Raw genomic sequence first — 25,815 nt, forward strand, 5'->3', positions numbered from 1 at the left:
TATTATTTAATAATTTTAAACTGGTGCTCGTGGTCGGACGTCGATTTGTACAGAAGAAAATAATTTTTGTTAGTATTTTTTTGTTTTTAGTTTGTGATGTGAAATTAGTTTTTAAAATATTAAACACAACCTGCAGGCATTTTCCAAATAGCTTGATATTTTTGCAGTGGATATAAACATATCAACGTTTAGATAGCGTTCTGACAATTGTTGCGATAATACGACGTGGACTGAAACACTCAAGGAAAACTTGACAAATGAAAGAAATACCTCATCGTTCAGTCTTCGTCTCAAATGCACTTGCAAAAAATATTATGAAAACTAAACAGAAATGTACTGAGCCCTGCACATGACAAAAATATTTACTAATTCATTCTCTCGTTTTAAGTAAATCATGCACACGATATAATAATTCGTTAATCGAGCGTACAATATAATTTGTTTCCTCATTTTCGTGCGTACGATATAATAAATTTCCTAATTTTAAGTATATTGAGTGCACAATATAATACGTTTCCTCATTTTAAATAAATGGTACGTACGATATAATTTGTTTCCTCATTTTAAGTAAATTGTACGTACGATATAATTCATTTCCTCATTTTAAGTAAATCGTACGTATGATATAATTAATTTCCTCATTTTAAGTAAATCGTACGTACGATATAATTTGTTTCCTCATTTTAAATAAATGGTACGTACGATATAATTTGTTTCCTCATTTTAAGTAAATTGTACGTACGATATAATTCATTTCCTCATTTTAAGTAAATCGTACGTATGATATAATTCATTTCCTCATTTTAAGTAAATCGTACGTACGATACAATTCGTTTCCTCATTTTAAGTAAATTGTACGTACGATATAATTTGTTTCCTCAATGTAAGTAAATTGTATGTACAATATAATTCATTTCCTCATTTTAAGTAAATCGTACGTACGATATAATTTGTTTCCTCACAATATAATTGGTTTCCTCTTTTTAAATAAATGGTACGTACCATACAATTCGTTTCCTCATTTTAAGTAAATCGTACGTACGATACAATTCATTTCCTCATTTTAAGTAAATCGTACGTATGATACAATTCGTTTCCTCATTTTAAGTAAATTGTACGTACGATATAATTTGTTTCCTCATTTTAAGTAAATCGTACGTACGATACTATTCATTTCCTCATTTTAAGTAAATCGTACGTACGAGACAATTCGTTTCCTCATTTTAAGTAAATTGTACGTACGATATAATTTGTTTCCTCATTTTAAGTAAATTGTACGTACGATACAATTCGTTTCCTCATTTTAAGTAAATCGTACGTACGATACAATTCATTTCCTCATTTTAAGTAAATCGTACATATGATACAATTTGTTTCCTCATTTTAAGTAAATTGTACGTACGATATAATTTGTTTCCTCATTTTAAGTAAATTGTACGTACGATATAATTCATTTCCTCATTTTAAGTAAATCGTACGTACGATATAATTTGTTTCCTCACGATATAAATGGTTTCCTCTTTTTAAATAAATGGTACGTACGATACAATTCGTTTCCTCATTTTAAGTAAATCATACGTACAATATAATTTGTTTCCTAATTTTTTTGTAAATCGTGCGCACAAAATAATAATTAGTTCCCTAGTTTTAAGTAAATCGTGCGCACGATATAATTCCTTGTAATAAAATAAAACGACTAAAGATTCAAGCCTCGTTCTGTGAAGTTACACTGTACGGTTGTTGGGTTCAGTGTACTCGTTTATCTCGACCTGCTCGTCATCAGGTATCAACACTGAGATTTGGTGCTAATAAGGATTCAATCACTAATTACTGTCTACTTCATTGTTTTGTCTAATGTAGCATATTATATTTGGTAACACTGAACAATAAGGTTCATCTGTTATTATTGGTTAATGTGAACTAACAATTAAGAACACTTGTACGGAATTTATTAATCTTAGCTCATGTTAATCTGGTGCTCTTCATCTGGTGCAAATTTAAATGTATTTATTTAAAATAAAATATATTTTTTTTACTTCATCGCAATGGTACGATATTTGGTAAAGGGATTGGCACTTGCAATGTGGACGCAAATAAAAAAGATTATTCGGATGTTTTGAAACGGTAAATGGTCCTGAAAAAACACACTTGTGCTCCTCGCGGTCAGAACTGAGCACAATGAACGTGAACGCTTCCTCTAGTGGAAGCGTTCGGTACTGCGGCCAAACAACGTCTCACTGAAAGCTCATTTTTTGCGATATCGAACTCGAATTTGGAGCGTGACTTGTTTAGATTTATGGCTCAAAAAGTGAATAAATTGATTATAACTACTGCATAAATATAACTTAGTACCATAAAATGCCATAAAAAAACAAAATACTAAATAAAACACATTATTTCAGTAAAATATAATACATTCAATTCATTAAAATAAAAAAATGCAGTCATTTTGGTAACAGTAATTAATGCAGTGTGAACTAACATGAACATTTTGATTAACATTATGGTTAATACATGCTGTAAAGATATATTGCTCATTGTTAGTTCGTGTTAGTTTAGTTAATGCATTGACTAATATGAACAAATGAGACTGTGAAGTGTTACCCATTATTTTTGTATTAATGTTCTTTTGCTCAGTTTGCGTGATAAATGTCTGTTACGGTTGCAGTCGGTTTCTGCAAACTAAACCTTGAGAGCATTTTAGCTCTTATTTAATCAACTATTAATGATGATAAATCTGGAAACTACGACCTATGGCCCGTTCAGACAGTGATCGATCGACGTGGAGATTTTTATTGATCATCTTTAATTCATTCCCATCTCTGCGTTTACGAGGAGACTTCAGGGTTGGACAGTAATTGGGAATTAATTGCCGTCTGAACACATCAATATTTTCTCCGTTTGAAAACACAAATACCTCTTTCATGCCATATGTTTGGTCGTTCATCTGCTCGTTGGCCATTTCTATACATGTTTGAAGGATTTCTGTTGGTTGTATTTATTCATTGACAGCAGGAGATTCAGTGCTGCAGATTCTACATGTCTTGTTTTCATGAAATAACTGTATATTTGTCTGCATTTTTATCCTTGGTTTCTCCTCTGATCACTGATTTCTGTCCAGCATTCGTCTCTCATTCTTCCTCTTTGTTTCGGTTGATTTTGTTCTCGTTTCTTTCTCTCGGCTCATAAATCTTCTCATCATCGCACATGATGTATGTTTTTGTTTTTCACATGAATATGTTCCCGCTCAGTTTGTTCCAGAACTATTTCACACTGTAAAAATGATTAAAATACATAAAGGTTGTGAACGCTTGTGTTGTTTCTTAGTCTGTTGGGCGTTTAGTCACATCTGAAGTGTTTTTATATGTTCACTGAGTTTTTTTCAACAGATTTTTGTTTAATATGTGTATGAATATGCAACTGCTCTCAATTAATGTGAAATCATTCACAATTTTTAATTATCTTGTCGCTTTCTATTTTATTATGAGTAAATAATAACTCTCCAGTCAGTCTCTCAGTTAATATAAGTTCATAAATGCTGCATAAAATTATTTGAAAATTAATTATCAAAATGTTGTTTAGATGGAATTTAATGTATTTCATAATGGTACATTTGCAACAATCATGTATTTATAATATTTTAATATAAAAAAAAATATATATATATATATTATATATCAGGGTTATTATAGTTAACTGAAACCAAAATTAAAAGCCAAAAAAAAAAATTAATTTGATTTAATTACAAACTGATTTCATTTCAACATGTTGCCTGGGCAACATTTCTCATTTTTAACTTGATGTAATAATATAACTAGAATTAAAACTTAAAATAAAAAGTGATAAAAAAAACTATATAGACATATTTGTAAGTAAAATAAAAAAATATATATATATAAAAAAATGACAAAAAACTGTAAAATTACTAAAACTTTAATTAAAATTAAAGGGGAAAATATAAAAAAAAATCTAAATATTAATAAAAATCTAAACAATATTAAAATATTATTGATATATTTATGTAATATAACATTTTATTTGAATAGCATCATGCATTAATAAAAGATATGGAAACTATTAAAAGCAATTATTCATAAACATCTTTATTGTGCAGAAATATGAGCTGTGTTTATTTACACGCAGCTTATAGAAGTAAAATCAGATTTTATTTTAGAGACTGTCTGCGGTTTCTTCTCGAAGTGCTTTAGATTGAACTTTACGTACTTTATGAAATCCTGCCTTGCGTCTTGTAACTGTCCTGATGTTTTCTTTAGAGTTTCTCTCGTGGACTCCCAGAGCCAGCGCAGCGAGTCTGCATGTGGGAGTGATTAGTGTAACGCTGTAATGCTGAGATTAATCAGAGCTGGAGAGAGTCCTTCATCTGAGAGTTAACAGTGTTTATCGGCCTGGAAACACAAGCCTCGTAAGGGTTTCCTGTCGCACTTAAACACGTCTTCATATTTCAGTCTCGCTGCGTCCCATCAGTTTTGAAATGTTTTGTGTTGCGTTGAGATTGAATCGGACAAATAAAGTCCTGAAAACCAATTAAAATCCATGTTTTTAATGATGAACTCGTTACAGAATCATGATGTTCTTCCTCAGCGTTTCTGTCTCGCTTTCCAGATCAAACATCTAAACATTCTTAATCAAGATACATTTACTGGAGAAGAAGCAAACTAACTGAAGATATTAAGACTTGTTTAATGAAAAATGCATCAAATGAAGTGTTTGTGTTTAAAACAAGAACAAATATCAGCTGATGGAGTCAGACAAACGACTTAATTAAAAGGGAAACAAGATTATTTTTCTAAACCCAGATAAAACTCAAATGAAATGTTTTGTGTTCAGCGTTACTGAAACTCATCAAGATAAGTTAGGCAAGATATATATATATATATTATAAAAATAGCACATTCATTGACCAATCAGAAACTCTGGTCCATTTTGGGCGGATCCCCCCCCCCACACACACACACTCTCTCTCTCTCTCTCTCTCTCTCTCTCTCTCTCTCTCTCTCTCTCTCACACACACACACACACACACACACACACACACTCTCTCTCTCTCTCTCTCTCTCTCTCACACACACACACACACACACACACACACACACACACACACACGTACACTCACTCACTCACACACACATACACACACACACACTCACACACACTCACTCTCACACACACACACACACATACACACACACACACACACACACACACACACACACACACGTACACTCACTCACACACACATACACACACACACACACACACACACACACACAGCGATATGTCGAATGTTCTCTAAACACCTGTTTCTGCTAATACTGTATTCTCTGCATTATGAGCCATTACTCCGTCGTTTGATCCGCTGATCTGTGTGAGGACAGTTGTTGCTCGTCCCTCATAAATCATAACGTCAGAACTCTCTAATAATGAAGATATTCTCAGAAATCAGTCGGCCTGAAGCTTCACACACACGCCGTCTCAGAAGATGTCGTGTGGAAATGATGTCCAGATGATGTTTGCCAGATTTATATTAGTCGTGTTTCTCTCGTGATTATGACCATTATACCAGGATATTAGCTGTTTATTACTTGTAAAGCACATATTAATGCATTATTCTGCATGACCATATTCTACATTTCTTAATACCTAAACTTAACAACTACTATTAATAAGCAGTAAATTAGGAGTTTATTGAGGCAAAAGTCATAGTTAATATTGAATATGTTCCCCAAACAAAAGAGTGATATGAAGAAAACATGCAGAAATGATTCATACAACACAAAACAAATCCAATTTTACAGTTGTAATTATAAGTAAATAATGTACATTATAAAAGATAAAACTAGTTTTCAGTGTAAACACTCACCTTACACTGTGTCTGTGTTGTCGTCTCGTCGAGGATCCAGCGCTTTTATTTCACCAGTAAAAACACATTAAACCACAAAACATGTCGAGCAAAAGCAAACGAAGTCAGTTTTATTCACCCGAAAACATGTGTTTTAATCTGGAACTCATTAAGGAAAGTTAATACAGAAACATATGGATGTTCTTATGCAGTTTACCTTTCATGTGTGCTCATTTGGATGTAATTTAATGTTTATTTATTTTATGTATGCCTTTATATAACCAGGAAGATCTGAGATATTAGAAGACATCAGTGCATAAACAGTCCATTAATAAAGTCAGATATAAACACAGTCTCAGGTCTCGAAGCGGGACGTTTAACTAGACTCGGGATATTCCCGGTCATCCCGAACGGAGCATGAAAGGAAAACGCAAATTTAACCCAAATTCTAAAGATATTCCTCTGGACTTTACATCCAGATCTAGTGCAATAACTATTTGTAAAAGAGGTTAAAAGATTAGAAATATGAGAAGATAATTCACCTAAAAGTGTCTTTGCAATAAATGAAAACATATGCAGATTCAGATATAATATAATATAGCGATGCGGAAAAAATAGAGTTTTTTCTAGAAGTTATCAATATGCACATTTAACGCGAATCTTTTGTCAAGCTATACCTAAATATTTATAAGAACAAACTCTGTTTTAATAGATATACTATAGTAAATCTGTTAACTTAGAGTGAGCAGGACTAAAGATCATATATTTAGGGTTTTTTGAATGTAAAAGCAGCTTCACAGGTAATAATGAATGCTTGAGTTAAAGAAGAAGCCCGTGTATTAATAATTGTCATCAGCATATTGTGTTTTAGCCAGATTTATTGATAATGATGTGAAATGAAAGAGGACCTGAAACAGATCTTTGAGGAACGCCTCGCTTTACTTTAAGCTTAATCGTCTTGGAAAGATTGTTTTCAGAGCGAGTTCTTGTTCTCCGTTTATTATTCCAGCAGAACGTGAGAGAGATCGAGAGTGAGAGAGGCGGTGTGTGTGTTTCTGCTCTCTGTAACGCGACTGAGCGCTCTGAACATGATGAAGCGATTGGCCTGTCACCGCGAGGTCACATGACTCTGACATCATCTCACTTGTGTTTCCTGTTTCCGTCCGAGTGTCCAGAGAGTTTTCAATCAGCATAAATTACCCTTAATAATTACCCACAATATTAGTGTGTGTGTGTGTGTGTCTGTGTGTGTGTGTGTGTGTGTGTTTGGGGGGGTGTAAGTGTCTGTGTGTGTGTGTGTGTGTGTGTGTGTGTGTGTGTGTGTGTGTGTGTGTGTGTGTATGAGTCTGTGTGTGTGAGGGTGTGTGAGTGTGAGAGAGAGTGTGTGTGGGTGTGGGTGTGTGTGTGTGTGTGTGTGTGTGTGTGTGTGTGTGTGTGTGTGTGTGTGTGTGTGTGTGTGTGTGTGTGTGTGTGTGTGTGTGTGTGTTTGGGGTATGTGCGTGTTTGTGTGCTTGGGTTGTGTGTGTGTGTGTGTGTTTGGGGTATGTGCGTGTGTGTGTGTGTGTGTGTGTGTGTGTGTGTGTGTGTGTGTGTGTGTGTGTGTGTGTGTGTGTGTGTGTGTGTGTGTGTGTAGGAATGAGGGAGGGATCCTGGATCTGGAAGTGTTTAGTTGTGATTCTCCTCAAGTCTGAGACGAGACTCTCGATGGTTTAGTTTCTGATGGACAGGAGAGGAGACTCTGATGAAGATGAAGAGCAGAACAGTGTTTCAGCTCTTCTGTGTCTGACTCTGAAGAGTTTCTCAGGTTTAGTCTGGACTGTTACTGGTGTTCAGCTCAAATTAAGCCAAAGTTCATGTAGAGTCTCTTTAACCCTCAGCTGCTCTTCGCTCATTCCTGAATTGTTTTCTTCATTGGACTGTTACTGTAACTTGGTAAAGGTTTTGGCACTTGCTGTGTGAACACACACAAATCATGGACATGATTCAAACCGGTTAAATGGTCCTGTAAAAAAACGTCACACTTGTGCTCCTCGTGGTCAAAAACTAGCGCATTGGAAATGACTGAGACGAGTTTCCTCTAGTGGAAGCGTTCGGTACTGTAGCCGAACACACTGAAAGCTCATTTAATGAGATATCAAATTCTGAGAGCACCAGAGGGTTAAGGAATCCAGATTTTACACTAGAATGTGATATATTTGAACAATATATTTGACCCACCAGTTTAAAACGTGTAGTTTAAGTGGTTAACAACTGTAAACCCGTCTAGAACTGAAGATTTGTGTGGTTTAGTCCCGGTCCAGTCCTGCTTTCGTCTGGATCCCAGATGGAAAAGAAAACCACCCTGGATCTGTCCGGATCAATCGTTCACACTTATCTGAGTCATGATTCATCTGAGTCATGATTCATCTGAGTCATGATTAATCTGAGTCAGTGATTAATCTGAGTCACGATTCATCTGAGTTATGATTCATCTAAGTCATGATTCATCTGAATCATGATTCATCTGAGTCAGTGATTAATCTGAGTCACGATTCATCTGAGTTGTGATTCATCTAAGTCATGATTCATCTGAATCATGATTCATCTGAGTCAGTGATTCATCTGAGTCATGATTCATCTGAGTCATGATTCATCTGAGTCATGATTCATCTGAGTCAGTGATTCGTCAGCAGCTGCGTGGAATGATTCAACTATACCATCAGATTCAATCATACAAAATGAATCAAAGACTGCAAATATTTCAATAGCATGAAAATGTTTGTTGGCTTTTTGTTTAGGGATCAGTTGATCATTTTAATATGGATATATAAACTTGACAAGCTATATAAAATACTGGACTCCAGACTGACTCCACATGTCTGGATATATCGTGTTTCATATAATAGCTGCAGAATATGAGGAAGATTCACTCGGGACTCATCTAGACGTATCCTTGAAGCATAAACTATTCCGGTCTGGAATCTAAATATGTGATGAGCTCAAGATACACAGATTCCCTCCAGGGCCAAATATGGTTGAACAAACGCAGCACTTCATGTCTGAAGGAGTAAACACACACACACACACACACACACACACACACACACACACACACACACACACACACACACACAAACAAAGCCCTGCTGATGGAGAAATGAGTTCATGACATGCTAAAGTCACGGGTGTTTGACTTACACACGCTCCCGAATCACACATATATTATTTTAAATATAATATATAGAATTTAAAATAATAATAATTAATAATAATTGACATAATAATATACATATACATAATTATTCTATATGATAATATAAATATATGATTATATTATATATAATATAAATTATAAATTATTATTATTTTAAATCATATACATTATATTTAAAATTAAATATTTAAATAAAGAAATTATAAATATATTTTAAATATATATATATAACAAAATAGAAAAAATATTATGTTCAATTCTAGAGAGAACATGTATAATATATACATTATATTATGCGGTATTACAATAAATGTTTAAAATAAAATAATTAAAGAAATTAGAAATATATATATATATAATGCAAATTATTTTATTTAAATTCTATTCTATATAAATAGAGAGAGAATATATAAAAATATAATTGATATTTTATTTATATTATAATTAATATTTACAATAAAATGTAAATAATATATTAAAAAAAATTAAATATATTTTAGATAGTTAAATATTTCATTAAGATTTTTTTGGTAAAGATTATTTAATATTTAAATCACTGATTGTATAATTTTAAGGATTGTGTTACTTTATTAAGTTGCGTTGGGTGATTTCTGTAAGGATAGTCCAGACATGTTTCTCAGGTGTGTGTGTGTTTCTGTGAGTTAGTTTACACATCTCAGCGTGTTCGTTCTCCTGGTGTTTGTGTGTTTGCTGATTTACTGTTGTGCAGATCTCACCAGCTGTCGTCTGTCGACTCACGTTCACTCCTCAGACACACAGCGTATGTGTGTGATGATCAGTGTGTGTGTGTGTGTGTGTGTGTGTGTGTGTGTGTGTGCGTGTGCGTGTGTGTGTGTGTGTGGTGATTCTGCTGGTGTTTGAGGTTCTGCCAGGGTTTCGTGAATGACGTTTACCGAGATCTTTGAAGAGTCTGATCCTCTCATGTGGTTTTCATATGCAGGCTCTCGATCTTCATGTGCTGTGCAACGGGAAAGTATTTCATCTATGAGAAGTGCGCTTAAATATGCTCTTTAATATCCATTTATAATCATAGTCAGCTCTTGACACTTTGTGAACTTTTTTGTTGAACTCACCGTGACGTCAACACTTCAGATCTAAACCAGTCCTGGAAACACTCTGAGACTCAGTTATTTCACTCGTCAGGTGCTTACTCTGATCTGCTTATGAATATGATCTGTTTATGAATATGATCTGCTTATGTTATTCTGGATCCATTTGTTCATCCGGTGTCGTCAGTATATCTGCGTTATCTTATGCGAGTCAATTTAATAATGCCGTTTCTGCTGATTTGGTTTTTGATCACTCGTTGTCTGTATGAAAGAGGATCAGTTATTCAAGTATTGATTTAATTACATTTAAAATGAATAAATTTGATTATTCTATTTTCATTTTTAATATATAAAATTTAAATATTTAATTTATATTTAATGTATAGTCATTTTATATTCATATTTATATTTTTTCATTAAATGAAATATATATGAATTGAATACAATTTAAGGAAAAAAATAAACAAAATCTTAAATTAATAATATATATTATTTTATTTTATATATCATACTGTATATAAAATTAATATATGTAAAATGTTTAGAATATATATATATATATATATTAAACATTTAATTTATATTTTATGTATATTGATTGTATATACATTAATACATTTAATTAAAATATTTTATAATTTTATACAATTTAAATTAAATGAATAATTAATTTGTATAAGAAATGTAAATAAACGTTTTATATTTTAAAAATATTTTTAATTCAACGTGTTCACATTTTTTTTAAAAATTATAGTTTAAAATTAATATATATAGAAAATTTGTACATTGTTTGAACTTTTGAGAAATGTTCTTTTCACGATAGTTGATAATCAGTAACTGAGGAAACTGTTGAGACTAACGAGTTTCTCTGAGGCGAACACTGAGCAGAACTCATCGACACAAAACACTCATTTCTAACGGATTCAGACAGAAATACATTTCCACAAGTCTGATTTCAAACACACATGGATCTGGTTATGGACTTCATGCATTTTTTGGTGTTTGAGCAATAAACAGTCTGACATACTTCAGTCCGATACGCCTGACAAGCAGTTATGTTTCTGTCTGAACAAATAAAAACATATATACATAAAATAATCATCATTTAAATTGGAATAAATTAGATGTGTATATATATATATTAACATAACTTAATGCTGAATTATGAGCAGAACATGTTTCCTTGTATTATCAGTCTCAGAGATAAACTCAGTTAAGGCTCAGTAAAGTCAGATGATGAGAATCAAACACACATTCATGCGATAGATCAGTGTGTGTATCATGCAGCGTTTCTACAGTAAACATCTTCATCTTTACCTCAGTTACTCCTCTCTTCTTCTGTTACTCCTCTCTTCCGTCCTCAGATGAAGATGAAGATGAAGATCGTCCTTCAGTTGTGTGTCCTCGTAAAGCTGAATAACTACTAACTGTTCACAGCCGTCTCTCCTCTTCCCCGTTTCTCCTCCTCCTTTCCTTTAGGAGTTTTGAGGAGTGGTTTATCCGAGCCCATTACTCTCTCTCTCTGTGTGTGTGTGTGTGTGTGTGTGTGTGTATCTGATGGTTGCTCACTTATCTGTGTGTTCTTTGATGTGTTTTGCTGCTGGCAGACTGCAGCCCTGTGTTTAAAATACCTTTGTAATGACCTTGTTTATGATGTGTGTGTGTGTGTGTGTGTGTGTGTGTGTGTGTGTGTGTGTGTGTGTGTGGATGTTCTTTAGTGCTGCTCAAACCTGTTTCTTCTATTCTCCATGACGTAGTACTGGGATCTTTTGTTCAAGTCCAAACCGGCAACTGAAGAAGATCCAGCTCATATTTAATATACAATTAAAAGTAACACAATACCAGTCCTCCTAATAAAATAATGTCCAGTCCTGGTCCTCTCTGGTCCTTTACTGTCGTCACTCCTGCTTTTCTCCTTCCTGAGCTCCTCCGCGGGACTAGAGTCCAGTTAGCATCTGGCCCCGTTCCGTTCCCACGGCTCTCGGCCCCGCCCTGCTTCACACACTGTTATTAAATAAATAAATGTGTATTATAATATCATTACTGTACATTTTATATATTTATTTAATATATAGTAATATACATTATTTAAGGACTCCAAAAATAGGCTTTATACAATTATTTTCTACATTTTTTTTTATTTTTTATTTATTATTATTATTATTATTTATTTATTTATTTTATTTTATTTTTATTTATTTTTTTGCGGTCCTCTAATTGCATCCAGCATTTTATTTAATTATTTTCCAGTTTTATATCTATATATAATACTTAATTTTAAATATTTTTTATTAGGAGATAATGAACACAGAACTTCTACACAAGATACTTTTACACCAAAATTGTCAATAATAAGTCATGCCTTATTGTTTTTTATTTTGCATTTATTTTATTTGACATTTTATCTTATATTATATATCTTTTTTTGTATTTTATTTTATTACTAGTGAAGGAACACACAGTACTCCTACACAAGTGCCAATAATAAGTCTTATTTTTTATTACTTTATTTTAAACTTAAATAATATTTATTTTATTTTACATAACATTATTTTATTTTATTTTATTTTATTTTATTTTATTTTATTTTATTTTATTTTATTTTATTTTATTTTTAAATGCATGTAGTTTTACAGATGTACCGGTCCCCTCGTGAATCTTGTAGTGCTCATGTCCGGATGTGGATGTCTCTCCTCTGTTCCTCTGTGTTATTGGTTCCAGATGATTGTTGATGTTTTCTCGGGTCTGACTTTAATCCCAGTGCTTGCAGAACACGGTGGCTTGTGGTTCCCATCGCTTGGAAAAAAAGACATGAAGTATGAGTTGTTGCACGCTGTTGTTGGAGTGTTGATGTGATGCTCTCTCTCTCTCTCTCTCTCTCTAGTGTTCGGTGTCCTGTGGGAAGGGAATGAAAGAGCGACAGATCGTGTGTGTGGACCAGAATCAGACCCAGATGGAGGACGAGGCCTGCGCTCATCAGAAACGGCCCAGAACACAGAAGGCCTGCAGGGCGGGACCCTGCCCCGGCTGGAGAGCCAATCAGTGGAGAGCGGTGCGTGACCTCACTTCCTGTCTGACAGAAACAAATTATTTGGGGGGGGGGGGGGGGGGGGGGGTATTTGTAAATGAACACATAGTACTCCCATAAAATATATTTTTAAACAAAGACTAAGGATTTTTCCTACGGAAGAGGATCAGGGCCAAGCAATAACAAAAAATGTTTAAGTCATTATAATGTGAGATTAAACTCGTTAAATAAAAATAAAAAAAGTCGAAATACAATGTTGAGAAATAAATAAAGTCATTACATTTTGAGATCAATTTGAGATCATTTATATAGGCTACATTTGTTATCTAACATCTGCGTTTCTGTCATCCGTCGACACCCGAGCGAGGAGCGAGTGAAGTGTGACGTCATGTGTGTGTAGCTGGAGGATCATTGATGACTGTAGATCATGAGCGCTGCAATAGTGCTGTATATCAGATCAGAAGTTCATAACCACTCCAAGAACGAACCGTTTTCAGACCTGGTTATAGAAAGTCTGAGTGATCTGACTCTGTCCTGTCCTCGATCAGTCAGCAGTGAACACTGATCCAATAGTTTATTCTCCACATTTAACACGCTTAATCTTGAAACACACTTTAAACTTTTTTCTCGAAATTTTTAATAAACTCTTTTCTCAAAACACAACGAGTTTATTCTCAAAATATAATTGGTTTATTCTCAACGTTTTATTTTCGACTTTTTTTTTTCTCGAAACACGACTTCATTCTCGAAATTTAATGAGTTTATTCTCAACACTGTATTTTGACTTTTTTCCTCTAAATTTAATGACTTTAATCTCGATATTTATTATCATTATTGCTTGGTCCTAATTCTCTTCCATATTTTTCCCTTTTAAAAACACATATTTTGCCAATAAATATATTTGATTTATATATTTTATAAACAAAATGTTTTCCCCAAAAGTAAAATACTAGGAACAGTATGTGAGTATTCTAATCTGATTAATCAAAGAAAGTCCAGTTTCCCAAAGCCAACTCTGGTCGCCAGTTCTGTCATTAACAAAAGAGTTCAGTGGAAATTACGATCATAGTCGGCCAATGATGCTTTAGGGAAACGCACCCCAGATGTAGTAAATCCACCCAGTGTTCTGATTGGCTGAGGTGTTAGGTCACATGGGTCGTCCATCTCTACACCAGTTTAACCCCGTCATTCCCCCGCGGTCTGGAAGCAATCATGACCTCTCAGAAATCACAGCAAGAACACGTAACACACACAACACCAGTGCTGTAACACAGACGTCCCGTGATCATGCGCTCGTGTGTGTGTGTGTGTGTGCAGTGCTCGGTGAGCTGCGGCGCTGGCGTTCAGTCCCGCGAGGTCTTCTGCAGGTTAAAGGTCAGAGGTCGCGTCAGGGATGACCTGTGTGACGAGCGTGTGCGTCCCGTGTCGATCCGCTCCTGCTTCCTCACCGGGTGTCACACACACAGCTGGACGGCTCACGGGTGGCGGGACGTGAGTAACACATGCAGAAACGTCACGGGTCACACACACGTTACACTCGTGCTGATACTCTGTATCTGGACCTGGTTAAGGTGAATTCCCAGCCTCACCAGCTAAAACATTTTATTTTATTTTATTTTATTTTAAAACATTTTATGTATTTATTATTATTATTATTATTTATTTATTTTTTATAAATTTATTATTTATTAAAAAAAAAAAATATATATATATATATATATAGTAAATGGACTCATATGTCTTTTAATGCACATAAGATGCTTTTGTAAAACATTTTTGATTGTGTGCAGTGTGAAAATTGTTTCCACATTCTTTTCAGTGTAGAGAAAGATGAAGAAAATCAAGAATAAAAGTCCCATTTCAACCCAAAATATTGTAAAAATTAGCCTAAAGGAAACGAAGCCTGTTTTTAGGAGCTTTCTGCCTGATCTTGCTGGTCCTAAACCAGGAGATGTGATCCGTGTCCCTCAGCTGAGGGTGTGTGTGATAAGATCATCTCCAGAACAACAGCTCAGACTTCAGACAGTCTCAGATAAAACACAGCGGATTGATGTTCTGCTGTTTATGGTTATGGAGGAGCTGTCGTCTAACATCTAATCTGCTTGATTTGTGTCTCTCTGACCTTTGACCTCAAACATGCCTCTCCTGTGTGTGTGTGTGTGTGTGTGTGTGTGTGTGTGTGTGTGTGTGTGTGAGCTGTGATGGTGCAACAGCGCCCTCTTCTGGAGGATCTCAACACTTCATCCTTCCTTAAATACCAGCAGATTTAAATGGGAATTATTCAGTTTAGTGTTCTGACTTCTTAGCCAATCACAGGAGTTGAGGGCGGGACTATCTGTTTGACTGACAGATAAAATAATATAATAATAATAATATGCTTCCCCAACCACACACAGCCTAGGTTACAGCAGAAATATGTTTCATGCAGAGAAAGTTATTACAGTTTGTTGAAAGATTTTTCTTTGTGTGTGTGTGTCCAGTGTAACGCCACCTGTGGACGAGGCATGAGGTCCAGGTCAGTGTTTTGTCTGGACGGAGGGATGAACGTGGTTCCTGAACATGTGTGCGACGCCTCAGCCAAACCTCACACACACGAGCCGTGCCACAGCTCCACCTGTCAGCACGTGTGGGTCACTGCAGCCTGGAGTCAGGTGTGTGTGTGTGTGTGTGTGTGTGTGTGTGTTTGGAGTTTCACATGAAATAAATTCCCAAAAAAGAAGTAAAATAAATAAATAAATAACTGAAACTCCTCCGTCACATAAAAAATAAATACATAAATAAATATTAAAATAATGCAATTTCTTCACTTGCTTTTCCAATCCAAGTACATAAAAAAAATAAAAAAAATAATTAAATTGCTTCATTTGCTACTCCAGTTCACACTAAAAAATTTAAATAAATAAATATTAGAATAAATACATTTCTTCAATTGCTGTTCAAATTAATATAAAAAATAAATATATATTTTTTAAATACATACATAAATGAATTAATTTATTTGTGCCATTTCACATAAAATATAAATAATACATTAATATTTATTAAAATAATGACATTTCTTCACTTGTTTCTCAAATTCATATAAAAAATCCAAATAATAAAGAAATCTTAAAAAATAATGAAATGTATAAATATAAACAAATAAATAATTAAAAAAATAAAATAATAAATAAATAAATAATAGATAATGAAATTTCTTTACATGTGCCTCCAATAAATAAATAGTTTCACTTGTTGTTCAAATTCCACTTAATTGTTTTAAATAAATAATAAAATAAATAAATGATTAATTAAATTGCTTCACTTTCTGCTCCAATTCTTATAAAAAAGAAATAAATAAATGTTAAAATAACTCAAACGCACAACAAATAATAAATAATTGAATATAAAAGAAATGGAATTCCTTAATTTGCTTCGTCAAAGTCACATACAATTGAAATCATAAATAAATATTAAAATAATTAAATCCCTTCACTTGCTGCTGCAATTTACATAAATAAATGAAAAATTAATTAATTGGTTAATTAGTTAATAGTTAACAAAGTTAGTTAAATAATAATATTTAATCAGTTCATTATATAATAAAATAATAGTAATACAAATAATTATAAAAAATCATGGTAACACTTTACAATAAGGTTCTTTAGTTAATATTAGTTAACATGAACTAAGAACGAACTGCACTTCTACAGCATTAATTAATCTTAGTTAATATTAATTGAAACATTTAATAATACGTTATTAAAATCAAAGGTTGTGTTTGTTAGCATTAGTTAATGCACTGTGAACTAACATGAACTAACAATGAACAGCTGGATTTTTATTAACTAATATGAACAAAGATTAATAAATACTGTAACAAATGTATTGCTGATTGTTAGTTCATGTTAGTTACTACATTAACTAATGTAAACTACTGTAAAGTGTTACACTATTTTCAGGTGTCATTGTTACAGTGTAATTATATATTTAGGTACTGAGTAATATTAAGCATGTACTTACTATAGGGTTAGGGTAGGATTTGGATTTAGTTGAGGGTTGGTTGCATGTCATTTTGCATAACTTACTGTTATTACTATGGTAAGTACAATATATGTAACAAGGACAAAGTAAAATAAAGTAAAGTGTTACCAAATTCATACACATACACATTATAATGGTCTCCCAGTGTTCCTGTATGATGAGGAGTGTGGTTGATGTGTGTTCAGTGTTCGGTGAGCTGCGGCTCTGGACTCCAGCGCCGGGCGGTTCGTTGCTCTGCCGTGACCTCTGACCTCCGGCTGACCTCTGACCTGCAGTCGTTCTCTCAGTGTAGCGAGCGCCGGCCGACCGACAGCAGACCCTGCCGACTCCCAGCCTGTCCATCAGCTGGAGCCTGGAGCGCCGGCCCCTGGAGTCAGGTGAGGGCCCGTGATGGGTAACTCATTACAAGTAACTTGAGTTAAGTAATCAGATTACTTTTTCAAGTAACTTGACTTACGAAATCAGATTACTTTTTCAAGTCACTTGAGTTAAGTAATCAGATTACTTTTTCAAGTAACTTGAGTTACGAAATCAGATTACTTTTTCAAGTCACTTGAGTTAAGTAATCAGATTACTTTTTCAAGTAACTTGCGTTACGTAATCAGATTACTTTTTCAAGTAACTTGCGTTACGTAATCAGATTACTTTTTCAAGTCGCTTGAGTTGAGAGAAATACAGTGAGGAGGTGTTGTGTGTGAGCATGATGGTTATTGTAGTTCTAGACTAAATGTGAACATGCATTTACTCAGTATCATTTATTCAATATTCCTCAAAATGAATAAAAACAGTAAAATGAAATTTCAGAATTGTATGCAAAATGTTTATAATTAACTATATTCAATTACATAAATACTTTATGTATTTAATCTCACTTTATGAACCAATGTCTTTGCTGCTGACCTTCAATCTAATTTAACCATACTAATAAGCAAAAATTACTTTAGATTAGATTTAGAAATAAAGAGTGTTGAACTTCCTTCTACTGTATCCTATTGTTCTTTAATCCAGAACAGCAGCTGAAAGTTTTAAATATGCATCTACTGTACAGGAGTAAATATGCATTTCCTTCAGTCTGAGGCTTATTCATTTCACTTTTGGTGTGAAAGGGCCTTTACATTTGCCAAAAATAGAACTTTTTTGTTGTTATTAAAAAAAAAAACAAGCAAGCCCAGCCCAGGTGAGAAAAAGTAATGGAAAAGTATTGTAACGCATTACTTTTCATAAAAAGTTACTAAGTAACGCAATATTGTAACACATTACTTTTCATAAAAAGTAACGAAGTAACGCAATATTGTAACGCATTACTTTCCATAAAAAGTAACTAAGTAACGGAATATTGTAACGCATTACTTTTCATAAAAAGTTACTAAGTAACGCAATATTTTAGCACATTACTTTTCATAAAAAGTAACTATGTAACGCAATATTGTAACGCATTACTTTTCATAAAAAGTTACTAAGTAACGGAATATTGTAACGCATTACTTTTCATAAAAAGTAACTATGTAACGCAATATTGTAACGCATTACTTTTCATAAAAAGTTACTAAGTAATGCAGTTAATTACTTTTTTGGGAGTAACGCAATATTGTAATGCAACACATAAGCTTGCTCTCTGTGTGCTATGGGCCTGACGTGTGTTGTGTTGTGTCTCAGTGCTCTCAGACGTGTGGCGCTGGAGTAATGCGGAGGACGGTGGAGTGTGTCGGCGCTGAGACCTGCTCATCGTCCAGCCAACCCGAGTCCAGCGCCACCTGCAGGCAGACCGACTGTGAGTGTGTGTGTGTGTGTGTGTGTGTGTGTGTGTGAGAGAGAGAGAGAGAGAGAATGTGTGTGTGAGTCCAGCGCCACCTGCAGGCAGACTGAGTGTGTGTGTGTGTGTGTGTGTGTGTGTGTGTGTTTGTGTGTGTGAGAGAAAGTGTGTGAGTAAGTCCAGCGCCACCTGCAGGCAGACCGACTGTGAGTGTGTGTGAGAGAGAGAGAGACAGAGAGAGAGAGACTGTGTATAAGTAAGTCTAGCGCCACCTGCAGGCAGACTGACTGTGAGTGTGTGTGTGTGTGTGTGTGTGAGAGAGAGAGAGAGAGAGTGTGTGTGTGTGTAAGTAAGTCTAGCGCCATCTGCAGGCAGACAGACTGTGAGTGTGAGGCAGACGCAGCTACACAGCTACACGCAGACTCTGTGAGCTCACCTGTGTGTGTGTGTGTGTGTGTGTGTGTGTGCTCAGGTGAACTCCTCTCCAGCTGCCGGCAGCTCCAGGTGAAGGGAGGCGTCAGGAGAGACGGAGAACATCACATCACAGTTCGCTCCAGAATCCTGCGTGTTTACTGTGCCGAGATGCACAGCGCTTTCCCGAAGGAGTACGTGACGCTGCGCAGCGGACAGACCGACAACTACTCAGAGGTGTACGGGTACAGGTAAACACACCTGAGAAACACTGAGCACTGAACACACTACAGTTCTGACTCACACACACCTGAGAAACACTGAGCACTGAACACACTACAGTTCTGACTCACACACACCTGAGAAACACTGAGCACTAAACACACTACAGTACTGACTCACACACACCTGAGAAACACTGAGCACTGAACACACTACAGTTCTGACTCACACACACCTGAGAAACACTGAGCACACACACCTGAGAAACACTGAGCACTGAACACACTACAGTACTGACTCACACAGTCACAGTGTTTTTTATATATGTATATTTATAATAAACTAATTAATAGATGAATAAATAATTTTTGCAATTATAATTTAAAAAATAAAAATAATGAAATTTTATATATATATATATATATATATATATATACAGTATATTTATATATATATAAAATTGTATTTTAATTAAAACTAATAATCGAAATAATAAATAATAAAATAATGAATAAGTCATTGTATAGATTATTATTTTAATATATTTATGAAATAATATTTTATATATATATATATATATATTTCTTTTTTTCCTTTTTTATATAAATATATTTCATAAATATATTAACCGAGCATCAAATCATCATATTAGAGTGATTTCTGAAGGATCATGTGACACTGAAGACTGGAGTAATGATGCTGAACATTCAGCTTTGATCACAGGAATAAATTACACTTTACTGTATATTCACATAGAAAACAGATGATTTACATTATAATAATATTTCACAATTTTTACATTATTTCTGATCAAATAACTGCAGCCTTGGTGAGCAGAAGAGACTCTTTAAACCTAATTTAAAAATCTTAATTGTTCCAAACGTTTGACCTCTACAGTATAATCAGCATGTCTGGATTCAGAAGTAGGTATTCCCGTTTCTTCCCGTTTCTTCCCAGACTCCAGAACCCGTTTGAGTGCCCGTATAACGGCAGCCGTCGCCAGGACTGCGAGTGCAGGAACGATTACGCTTCGGCCGGATACACCGTCTTCCAGCGCGTGAGGCTCGATCTTCCCAGCATGCGCATCATCAGTGAGTCCTCGACGTTTGCAGACCTTTACCTCAGGCACACATACAGTCAAACCAAAGTATTCAGAAAATATGAAAATAATGTGTGTATACATAAATAAATATATAATAAAGTAATATACAGTCCAAACAAAAATTATTCAGACACCAGATATCATTTTTGATATTGTTTCACTAGTGTGTGCAGGACAATATAGTTCATTTCTGTAAGTGAGGAGAGCAGAATAAAGTAAACTGTGACATATTATACCCAATAATTCTTCATACAGTGACTACCAGTGACATTTGGGGCCATAAATGATCCAGACACTTTGAGCTGATCATGTTTTGCTGAAGTGTGTTTTCTTTAATTGCTAATGCTCTTTTTACACACAGACTGAACACAATGAAGCATTGCTTGGTCACTGGTTGAGCTAAACTGGTATTATCTAATTGTGTAGTTAAATTTAACAGCTGACAGATATTCAACATAATTCATGTGTGAGACAGTCTAACAGAAGGACGGACAAAACCAGTCAAATATCAACTGAGCTCTGCTCATATTTTATTACCATTTTAGAAACTATAGCGAATAAACTGTGATAATGTGAGAAATGTTGAAGATGTCTGAATAAAGTTTGGTTTGACTGTATACTGTAACACTTTACAATAAGGTCTGATTTGTTAACGTAATACTTTAGCAATATATATTTACAGCATTATTAATCTGTGTTAATGTTAGTTGATATAAATACACTTGTTTATAAAAGTTATTAACTAATATTAACTAATACATGTGGAAATGAACATTAAGATTAATAAATGCTGTAGGAGTTTTTGTTCATTGTTAACAAATGAAACCTTGTTGTAAAGTGCAAATGCACTTCAGTAAACTGATTGTGTTTAATGTCTGATTGTGTTTATTGTGTTTCAGCGACTGATGTGAAGTTCAGTCAGACTCTGTTTGGTCGCTCGGTCCCGTTCGCGTCCGCAGGAGACTGTTACAGCGCCGCTAAATGTCCTCAGGTGCAGCATTACACTGAGACAAATCAGTCAAAACACACAGTTTCACTGGCTGAATCCAGCCCTGTGCTAATGTCTGGAAGTGGAAGCACACTAATGTTTAAGAGTCTCTTCTGCTGCATTTACTTGATCAAAAATACAGTACAAATTGTGAGATATTATTCCAATGTAAATCAGCTGTTTTCTAAAGTGTAATTTATTCCTGTGATCAAAGCTGAATGTTCAGCATCATTACTCCAGTCTTCAGTGTCACATGATCCTTCAGAAATCACTCTAATATGATGATCAAGAAACATTTATGACTATTATCAGTGTTGAAAACAGTTCAGATTTTTGTTGAAACTGATATGTTTTATTTCTCAGTATTCGTTGATAATTAGAAAGTTAAAAAGAACAGTATTTATTTGAAATAGAATCTTTTAACATTATAAATGTCTTTAACGCCATTTTTGATCAATTTAATGCGTCCTTGATGAATAAACCCTCCTAAAAGAACAACTGGTTGGTCTTAGCTGATCTTCCAGCTGGTTTTAGAGGGGTTTAAGCCACTTGACCATCTTAAACCAGTCAACCAGCCTAAACTGGAAAGCATTAATTACCCTGCTGAAAGAAAATAGCGAAAACCAGGTTGTATATGCTGTTTTAATCTAAAAGTAGTTGGTTTAAGCTGGTCTCCAGGCTGGCCAAGCTGACCAAGCTGATTTAAGATGGTCTCCCAACTTGATCAGCTAAAAAAAGTGTCCAAAACCCTCTAAAACCAGCCGGAGAGACTAGCTAAAAGCAGCTTCTTTCTTTTTTTCAGTGGGGTAATTAATTCATTTTTAAATTGAACAGTAGTGTACATCATGTAACGGAAGTGAAATGGTCTGCGAATGTTTGTTTTAATTGTCTCTTCTTCTCTGATTGGTTAGGGTCAGTTTAGTATAAATCTCAGTGGAACGGGACTAAAGGTCGCAGAATCCACTAAATGGGTTTCTCAAGGCAACTACGTCACGCTCAAAGTTCACCGCTCAGAGGTGAGGAACCACCTGACGTTATTATATACAGTACTATTGCTATAGTTAGTCTATAGCTTCTTCTTCTTCTTCTTCTTCTTCTTCTTCTTCTTCTTCTTCTTCTTCTTCCACTCTTGAGTCTTTGGCTGCCCATAGAACCTCTGGTGGGAAATGTATTAAATTTGGCACACTGATAGAGGACAGACTGAACATTAACCACCGCAAATTTGGAGTCTCTGACTCAATCCTTCTAGCGCCACCTACTGTCTGATTTTGCACTTGTGTTTATGATAATAACTTTTGAGCCGTAAGGGCAAGAAATAAAATTATTTTTTTCCACTGATTCCTCGGCTCATGACATACATTTTTCAGCCATTTTAAATTTTCCACAAAAGAACCTTCTAGACAGTTTGTCAGGTTTTCACCAAAATTGGCACAGATCATCTTCAGACCATGCTGGCAAAAGTTATTAAAATCTTTGTGATAAACCAAACCGTTCTCGAATAACGTGCCAACAAATTAAACGAAGAGCACGTCAAAATGGACGTAAGACTGTATCTCCACAACGCTTTAGCGTATTGAGACGAATATTGGTACATGTCATCACAACCATGACCTGAGGCAACATGCAGAGTTTCAGCTCAGCGCCACCTACTGGTCAGGAGATATGAAACAAATAGCCATTTTTCATAGGGTTAGGCCAATAGGGGAAAAAATTGCTAATATGGGCTAAAATGGCCAATATGGGAACATTGGGTATTACTTGTGTGACTTTGTGACTTTGTATGCTGCACTGAATCAAAAAATAAATTATTAAAAAAAATAAAAAAGTTATATAATTTCTGGGCAAACTGTTTTTTTGTTTTTTTTTCATAACTTTTGAACGGTTTGCCAAGAAATCATAAAACTGTTTTTTTTTTTTTTTTGATTCAGTGCAGCAAACCAAGTCAAGTAATACCCAATTTTCCCATATTAGCCGTTTTGAATTTGTTGTAAAATGCTGTATGCTGTAAGACAAATTCGGCTCAGATTATCTTCAGACCATGACAGCAAAAACTTATTAAAAACTTGTTAACCATTCTCAAATAATGCATCAGCAAATTTGATGGCATGATGCCAAGATAATTCACAAAATCAGTTTGGTAACATCACCATCTATTGGCCAAAAGTGATAAGCAATTTAATCATATTACAAGTGATTGCATTTGTGATTTTCCAGCCATTTTGACTAAAATAATCTTAAAATGTCTTTAACTACTCATTTTTGCAGTTCTTCCAGCCATGCTTGCAAAACTCATCATGCCTTTGTTGTGCTTGGCCACTTAATGGTTGCTTGCGGCTATATTTATTATTATTGTTGTTGCTGTATGCAGTGACTTAATAATCTTTATTTTATTGTTTCTTTCCCGCATCTTGCGCAGGACGGCAGCAGAATCTACGGGCGCTGTGGTGGTTTCTGTGGGAAATGTCTTCCTCATCCTCATACGGGACTTTCTGTCGAAATCCAGTGAGAGAAATGTCAATGTGACTTTGTCCTTCGTGTTCCAGTGAACAGAACGCGTCAGAAAATCTCACTTTGCGTCTGGCAGCTACGGTAAGCCTTCAGAAACCTTTTCGACGTCCCGAAAGTAACGAGAACCAAATGAATGAGTCTCTCCAAGAACCAGGATGCAGAACGGATTTGTTTTTTAATGGAAAAACTTGATTGATCTGGTCAGTCAAGATACCGTTGAACCAAATGAAATTGTGATTGTTTGGTTGCAACAACAGTGTAAGAGGGTGTATCTTTATTTTTAGTCGTAGCGAACGTTCAAATCCTTTATTTGGGCAGCGTTTTGGACGTAAAGGGATTTATGAACAATTTCAAAATATTGTATAATTCAGTATATCTGCTGTTTGTCCAGATGGATATGAACTACTGCATGTAAAACACACTGTTAACGAGTCGTTTAAGCGTAAAAGAGCCTGACGACAGCAATCAGCTTGATATGAAAATACAAATAATTGAATGTTTTGTGTATTTGAACGTTTTACATTTAACATGGTTATGACAATCCAGAAAACACTGCAGACTAGCACTACTGAAATCTTGACAATTGTCTTTAATGTAAAATGCCTGAAAATGTAAAAGATTGTCCTGGTTAATATATGATAGTTTTTAATAATATTTAATAGTATGCTGCCATCATTTACGGTGCTAAGAGCAAACTGATCAAGCATGTGCTTTTGCTTTTTAAACGGTTACTAATCTGATTGAAAACAGAACAATGTGAAGCAATAATTAGATAAAACCAGCTGGGTTAAGCTGGTTTAGTTGAATAACTAATTGACAAGTTAGGAGACTCTAAAACCCATCCTTACTCAGATATAATGTCACAAAATTCAATTATTTGACACATTAGATGGGCTAGATTTAGTACTTTGTTCAGACGAGCTTCACTCCAGTTTTATTAGAAGGGAAGATTAAAGTAGATCGAATTAAAATGGCATAACCCTACCTCTCATAATCATGCGTTTGTACGTTATTTATGTTTGACAATATTTATTCTGTAATTAAATGTACATATGTCATATTACGTCATGACAGGAAAGCGTATTATGAAATATTGATCATTTTCTTTTGTCATTAACAAGAGGTTTACAGTGTAACGGTGCTGTTTTTATGTTTTTACTACTGAAATGACCTTTAACCTCCAGCAGGATGGTTAGTTTGACAGGTATTTTAACTCGGATGCTTCTTTACTGTATGTAAATACCTGAGAAGTATTTTTAATGCTTAAGTAGCAGTAGAATAAATCATTTGAACTATAAGAGACTTTCCGCTTTCAACCAAAGTCTGCTTGATCACGCGTAATGTATGCTAATATAAGTTGAAGGATATTGAGTTTGAGCCTGTGTTAACCTCCAGTATAACGGATCATCTACGAGCAGCTAACGAACCTTTGACTATCATTGTGTTGATAGACAACTGAACTATATAAGGTCTGTATCAGAAATTAAAGGACTATATGATGCACTGTGTGCCAAGAGTCGTGTAGACAATATTTACACCTGTATATTAACAGTTCAGCTTTGTGAAATGTGTGTTTTTAATATTCATACTTGAAGTGTGAAGATTGACGTTTTGCATCTTGGTGGAATGAAAAACGAGGCTTGTTTTCCACTCGTTG

At 34.7% G+C, this 25,815-nt stretch overlaps 1 protein-coding gene and 1 long non-coding RNA gene across 2 annotated transcripts in view; one reads left to right on the forward strand and one right to left on the reverse strand.

The window, feature by feature from the left end:
• LOC311071287 (A disintegrin and metalloproteinase with thrombospondin motifs 20) overlaps positions 1-25,815 on the forward strand; it is a 102,288-nt gene that overhangs the window by 76,317 nt on the left and 156 nt on the right. The window contains exons 29-38 of the mRNA XM_084095606.1: positions 13,008-13,175; positions 14,469-14,642; positions 15,632-15,802; positions 17,360-17,551; positions 18,831-18,945; positions 19,400-19,589; positions 20,518-20,651; positions 21,562-21,653; positions 22,562-22,666; positions 24,067-25,815. The exon at positions 24,067-25,815 is cut by the window's right edge and continues 156 nt beyond it. Coding sequence (XP_083951732.1) covers positions 13,008-13,175; positions 14,469-14,642; positions 15,632-15,802; positions 17,360-17,551; positions 18,831-18,945; positions 19,400-19,589; positions 20,518-20,651; positions 21,562-21,653; positions 22,562-22,666; positions 24,067-24,156 — 1,431 coding nt within the window. The 3' untranslated portion in view covers positions 24,157-25,815. The remainder of the gene's footprint in view (positions 1-13,007; positions 13,176-14,468; positions 14,643-15,631; positions 15,803-17,359; positions 17,552-18,830; positions 18,946-19,399; positions 19,590-20,517; positions 20,652-21,561; positions 21,654-22,561; positions 22,667-24,066) is intronic.
• LOC311071316 overlaps positions 1-25,815 on the reverse strand; it is a 171,532-nt gene that overhangs the window by 9,254 nt on the left and 136,463 nt on the right. The window lies entirely within an intron of this gene.

This window comes from Abramis brama, assembly GCF_963993115.1.
Source record: "Abramis brama genome assembly, chromosome: 20".
Lineage (NCBI taxonomy): Eukaryota > Metazoa > Chordata > Actinopteri > Cypriniformes > Leuciscidae > Abramis > Abramis brama.